This window comes from Tupaia chinensis, unplaced genomic scaffold, assembly GCF_000334495.1.
Source record: "Tupaia chinensis unplaced genomic scaffold, TupChi_1.0 Scaffold146740_1, whole genome shotgun sequence".
NCBI classification, from domain to species: Eukaryota; Metazoa; Chordata; class Mammalia; order Scandentia; family Tupaiidae; genus Tupaia; species Tupaia belangeri.
The window spans coordinates 962,371-968,702 of NW_006206595.1; the positions used below are offsets into that span (position 1 = coordinate 962,371).

Consider the following 6,332-nt stretch of genomic DNA (forward strand, 5'->3'; position numbering starts at 1 on the left):
TATCTGAAATTTCCATGAGTTCCCTTGTATTGTCTATGGAGGAGGAAGAGTTATTCTTTTCACTTAGAGAGAGATATTTTCATGGTTTCTCATGTTTCTTGTTATATCTGTGGTGGTTTTGTTAACGGATGGGCAAGTGTTGAGCTGCATTGTGAAATCCTTGGTTCTTTGGGTCCAGATCACTAAAATTAGAGATCTGTCCCTAGGCGCAAAATGAAACCGCAATCACGAACGAAGTAGGTAGAAAAAAAGATTTAATAGAAGGAAAGGTAAAGAAAGAAAGAAAGTACACCCAAAAAGATGGTTGGGCTGGCAGATTGCCAGTGGCAACCGCGCTTGGTACTAGATAACCATTCTTTTTATTACTAGAGGTCATGAATATTCATTAGTGGGAGGCCCCCTTACGCTGCCTATGTTCTTCCTTTAAAATAGAATGCATATGCTCTTTTCCTGCACCTGTGCATCTTCCTCACAGGTAAAGAGTGAGGAATTTGATCACCTAATTGCTCATGGTGCCCAGTGCGAGGCAGGTTGCTCCATTAGACTGCCCAATTAGTCCGTTGCCCTAATAGGAATTGGGGCATTGACCAAAACGCTTGCTTAGGTCTTTTTGATAAGAGAAAAATTTATGAATTATCCCTGTGCGCTTCCCTCAGGCCTCAAGGAAGGAAAATGGCAAGTGGCCTCGTCCTCCTGGCACCTGGAGCTAGATGAGCCTTTCGCTTTTCTCTTAGGGCTGCCCGCTCACGGCTAACTGCCTACTACAGTTTCTGGTCATCTGATGGATTATATGCTTTTTCCTAGTTTTTGGAGTTAAATCTGAGCTTTCAGAGGAATGCAGGAAGTGACGTGCAATCTCTAAACAGTACTGATTTTCTCCCTTTGCACAGCTGATTCAATCAAAATTGAGGATTAATCTGACCCTAAAAGTATTCAGATATTTGGCCACTGAGTACTTAGACCTGTCTAGAAAAAAAAAAAAAGAAAAAGAAAGAAAAAAGACAAAAAAAAAATTCTTTTGGCAAAAAATGAAAACCGTGCAGCACTCAGAACTCAAATAAAGATGACTGCTTATTGACTTATCTTATGGGGCAGGGGGAAAGGTAAGAATTAAAAAGAGCAGCAGAGAGCTAGGAAGTTTAAATTGTTTTTTAAAAAAAAAATAAAAAGAGAAAGAAGAAGACAGAGAGAAACAGAGAGAATAAGTAGGGTGCTCCAACCTGGCTCCTGGCTAGATTTGGGGGCAGGAGGGTGAAGTCTGGGCAGAGGGTCTTTAATGGTCCTGATACCTGAATTGGGGCCGCTCAGAACTAAAATATAGATGGCTGCTGATTGGCTTACCCTGGCTCATGGCCAGACATGGGGGCCCAGAGAGTGAAGTCTGGGCAGAGGGTCTTTGGTGGCCCTGATCAATAAAATAATTATTTTTAAAAAATAACTTTATTTATTTAAATTTGACCAGAGGGACACAGAGCGAAAGAAAGTGAGAACCCAAGCTTCCAGGTCTAGGACTCAGCCATGTGGCAGTCCAGCGCCCTTAACCACCACACCTCCTACCAGTCTCATTTTTTTTTTAAGAGGTTTTTGCTATAGGGCCCGTGTGCTCACCAGAAAGACAAGAGACAGAGAGACAGAAAGCAAGAAGTCACCACCCAGGGGGGATAGCCACGCCGCAATCCCTTCTCCTCCCAGGATCTTGGGCGTGCACGCACATGCGCCCAGGGTCCAGGACTGAACCAAGGTCGACTACATGGGAGTCCAGCGACATAGCTATTACGCCAACTGCTGATCCCATCCCACAATTTTTTAAAGTTTTTCTTCTTCTTGTCTTTTTTTTTTTTTTTTTTAAGAGATGGGGCTTGGAACCAGCAGTTGGCGTAATGGCTATGTTGCTGGACTCCCATGTAGTCAACCACGGTTCAAGTACCAGACCTGATGGCTTAAATTCATGCCGGCTGCTTGTGCATGAGTGCCCAAGGTCCTGAGAGGAGAATGGAGGAGAAAGGATTGTGGCGTCGCCATCCCCCCGGGAAATGATTTCTCACTTTCTGTCTCTCTGTCTCTCTCTCTGGTGAGCACAAGGCCGTATAGCAAAAAACTCTCAAAAAAAAAAAAATTGTGGGATGTAGTTAAAGCAGTACCCAAAGGAAAACATATCTGCAAGTTCTTATATTAGAAAAGAAGAAAGATCTAAAATCAATGAACTAAGACTGAAATTTAAGAGCCGATAAAAAGAAGAGTGAAATAAATCTAAAGTAACCAGAAGAATGAAATAATGAAGATTAGAGTGGAAATCAATAAAATGGGAAAACAAATAGTAGAAAAAACTCAATGATACCCAAAGCAGCACCACTAAGTAAACTACTAAAATGTATAAGCCTCTAGCTACACTGATCGTGAAAAACAGAAGACACAGATTACAAACATCAGGAACAAAACAGAAGACACCATAGATTCAACAGACTTTACAGGCTAATAAGGGGATACTGTGAACAAATTTTTATCAATTTGACAATTCAGATGAAGTAGACAAATTCCTGAAAGACATGTTACCAATAGTGACATGAGTGGAAAATATGAACAGCCCTAACTCTATTGAAACTAAACTTATAATTAAAAAGCCTTCCCCTGAAGAAAACACTAAACACAGATATGTTCATTGGTGAATTCTCTCCAACACTGAATGAAGAAATAATATCATTTCCACAAATTTTGGAAAAGAGAAACACTTTCTACCCATTTTATGATGACAACATTACTTTGACATCAAAACCCAAGACTCTATGAAACAAGAAAGTTACAGACCAATATCTCCCACAAATATTTTTAAAAAGAATTTTTTAAAATTTAACTTTAGTTATTTATTTATCTTAATTTGACAAGAGAGGGACAGAATGAGAAGGGGGGGTGTGGAGTGAGAAAGCAAGCTGCCGTGTCTGGACCCAAAACATGGTTAGCCATGTGGGAATCCAGTGCCCTTAACCACTACACCACCTGCCAGCCCCAGATATAAAAATTTTAACAAAATATATTAGCAAGTTGAATTCAGCAAAGTTAGTTTAACATTTAAATATCAATCAATATTTCATTATCTAAACAAACAAAAAAGAAAAACCATGTGAACCAAGAAAAATCTCAGCAGATTCACAATATGCATTTAACAAAATTCAACACTAATACTTCTTAATAAGGTAGACTAGAAGAGAACTTTCTCAGTCTGATAAAGGACACCTGTGGAAAACCTACAGCTAACATCATATTTCATGGTGAACGCTTTCCCTATAAGATTAGAAATAAGACAAGTACCAGTGCCAGTAGACTGCATAGTGGTTAAAGGTGCTGGACTCCCACTTGGCTGATTATGGTTCGAGTCCCTGACCTGGCTTACTTTCTCACTTTCTCTCTCTTTCTTTCTCGGTCCCTCTCTGGTCAAATTTAAAATAATAAATAAATAAAGTTCAATAAAATTATTTATTAAAAAAAAATAAGGCAAGTACCAATTCTGTTCAATTCTGTTCTGTCATACTGAACATCTTAGCCTATGTACTAGGGGGAAAGAGATGAACAACATACACACTGGAAATAAAAAAAGTAAAACTTTTTTTTTTTGAGAGGTTTTTGCTATATGGTGTGTGTGCTCACCAGAAAGACAGAGACAGAGAGACCGAAAGTGAGAAATCGGGGATGGCCATGCCACAATCCCTTCTCCTCCGTTCTCCTCTCAGGATCTTGGGCATGCACGCACATGCACCTGGTGTGAGTTTAAGCCACTGGGTCCAGGACTTGAACCGTGGTCAATTACATGGGAGTCCAGCAACACAGCCATTATGCCAACTGCTGGTTCCAAAAAAGCAAAACTTCTTATTTGCAGGTAAATTATTATACATATATCCAAAATCCTAAAGAGCATATAGAAAAAAGTTATTAGAATTAATAAATGAATTTAAATATGTTGCAAATAATAAGGTCAATATGTTATTAATCAATTGTAATTTTGTATATTAACTATGAACAATTAGAAAACAAAAAATTTAAAAATACTATCTCTGATAGCCTCAAGAAGACACTTTAAGGATAAATTTGACAAAATATATGCAGAACCTCAACACTGAAAACTTCAAAAACTGAAGAAATTAAAGAAGACCTAAATTAATATAGAGATATAAAATATTCATGACTTGGAGGATTAGATGTTGTTAAAATGTTATTGTCCTCAACTCTGTTATTAAAGAATTTAGAAAGATTCTGCTCATTTTTAAAGATTTTTGCCATAGAGTGCATGTGCTTGCTGGACAAAGACACTAAGAGGGAAAGTGAGAGATCATTCCCTTGCTCCCCTTCCCCCCAACCCTTGGGGGATAATCACACCACAATCCCTTCTCCTCCATTCTCCTCCTGAGATTTTGGACACACATACACATATGCTCCTGTGAGTTTCAAGTCACCAGATCTGGGACTTGAACCATAGTTCGCCATATGGGAATCCAGCAGCTTAACCACTACACCAGCTGTTGGCCCTGATTCAGTGCAATTTTAATTCACATTCTACCAGCTTTTTTTGTTTGTTTGTTTTTGTTTTTGTTTTTTTGGGGGCAGACATCTACAAGCTGATTCTAAAATTCATATGGAAATAAGAATGATCTAGAATAGCCAAAACAATTTTTTAAATAATTATTTATTTAATTTTATTTATCATTATTATTACTATTATTATTATTTTTGGAGAGGATTTTGCTATAGGGTGTGTGTGCTCACCAGAAAGAGAGAAACAGAGACATAAAGCGAGAAAGCCCCCCCCCAGGGGGGATGGCCATGCCGCAATCCCTTCTCCTCCATTCTCCTCCTGGGATCTTGGGCACACACACACATCTGTTGTGAGTTTAAGCCACCAAGTCTGGGACTCGAACCACGATAGATTACATGGGAGCTCAGCAACATAGCCATCACACTAACTGCTAGTCCCCATTATTATTATTTTTACAATTTGCTACAGGGCTGTGTGCTCACAAGAGAGAGATCAAAAGTGAAAAAGCAAGTCACCAGGTCTGGGATTCAAACTGTGGTCGACTATGTGGGAGTCCAGAAAATCTCAACCACCACACCACCTGCTGGCCCCAGCCAAAGCAATTTCGAAAAAAGGATAGTTGGAGGTCTTATTTGAATTCAAGATTTGTTATATAGGATGTGATTTTATATATGTATCAGACAAAGGACTTATGTACAGAAAAAGAACTATAAAAGCTCAATAGCAAAATAATTTAAAAATGGAGAGAAGATGTGAACACTTTACAAAAGATGTATACAAATGGTCAAGAAACACCAGAAAAGTTGTTCAATGTCTTTAGTCACTAGGGAAATAAAAATTTTAATTACAAATTCAAATTAAAGCCACTACATATATCTAGAATGATTCAAAATAAAAGGACTGATGATATTACATGTTGGTGATAAAGTGGAGCAACTGGAACTCTCGTACATTGCTGGGAGGAGTGGAAAATGGTGCAAGCATGTTGGAAAACAGTTTCACAATTACTTATTAAATTAAACATATATTTACCATAAAATCCAGCAGTTGCATTTCTAAGGATTTATCTTAGATAAATGAAGATGTATGTTCTTGCAAGATCTTGTATGCAAAGGTTCATAACAATTTTATTCATAATATTAATAGCTAAAAAATAGAGACAACCAATATGTCCATCAACTGGTGAATTGATACACAAATTGTGGTAAGTACAGACAATGAGATGTTTCTCTGCAATAAAGAATAAACTACCAAGTCTCTTCCTCTCTGGGCTCGGACCTAGTTGGCGGCGGTGGTATGGCTAAACGCACCAAGAAGGTCGGCATCGGCGGTAAATACGGGACGCACTATGGTGCCTTCCTCCGGAAAATGGTGAAGAAAATTGAAATCAGCCAGCACGCCAAGTACACCTGCTCCTTCTGTGGAATAACTAAGATGAAGAGAGGGGCTGTGGGGATCTGGCACCGTGGCTCCTGCATGAAAACGGTAGCTGGTGGTGCCTGGACCTACACCACCACCTCGGCTGTCACAGTGACGTCTGCCATCAGAAGACTGAAGGAATTGAAAGACCAGTAGACGCTCCATAGACATTTGGAATATCACTAGCCTACAATAAATGGGTTAATTTATGTTTAAAAAAAAAAAAAAGAATAAACTACCAATACATGCAACTTGCTTTTGTGGGTTGTTTAAAATGTTGCCTAGTTTTTCAAACGGTTCAGAATGACCAGGTAAGTGACCTAGAGCCTATGAGAACCATGAACTCTCTCATCCTGGTCTAGACTTACTGAATCAGGATCCACATTTT

General features: G+C 38.8%; 1 protein-coding gene across 1 annotated transcript; it reads left to right on the forward strand.

Moving 5' to 3' along the window:
- Positions 1-5,821: 5,821 nt before the first annotated feature.
- LOC106733136 (60S ribosomal protein L37a-like) lies at positions 5,822-6,100 on the forward strand. The gene has a single exon (XM_014584389.1). It carries the CDS (start codon positions 5,822-5,824, stop codon positions 6,098-6,100), a length of 279 nt encoding a protein of 92 aa, XP_014439875.1.
- The last annotated feature ends 232 nt before the right edge of the window (positions 6,101-6,332 follow it).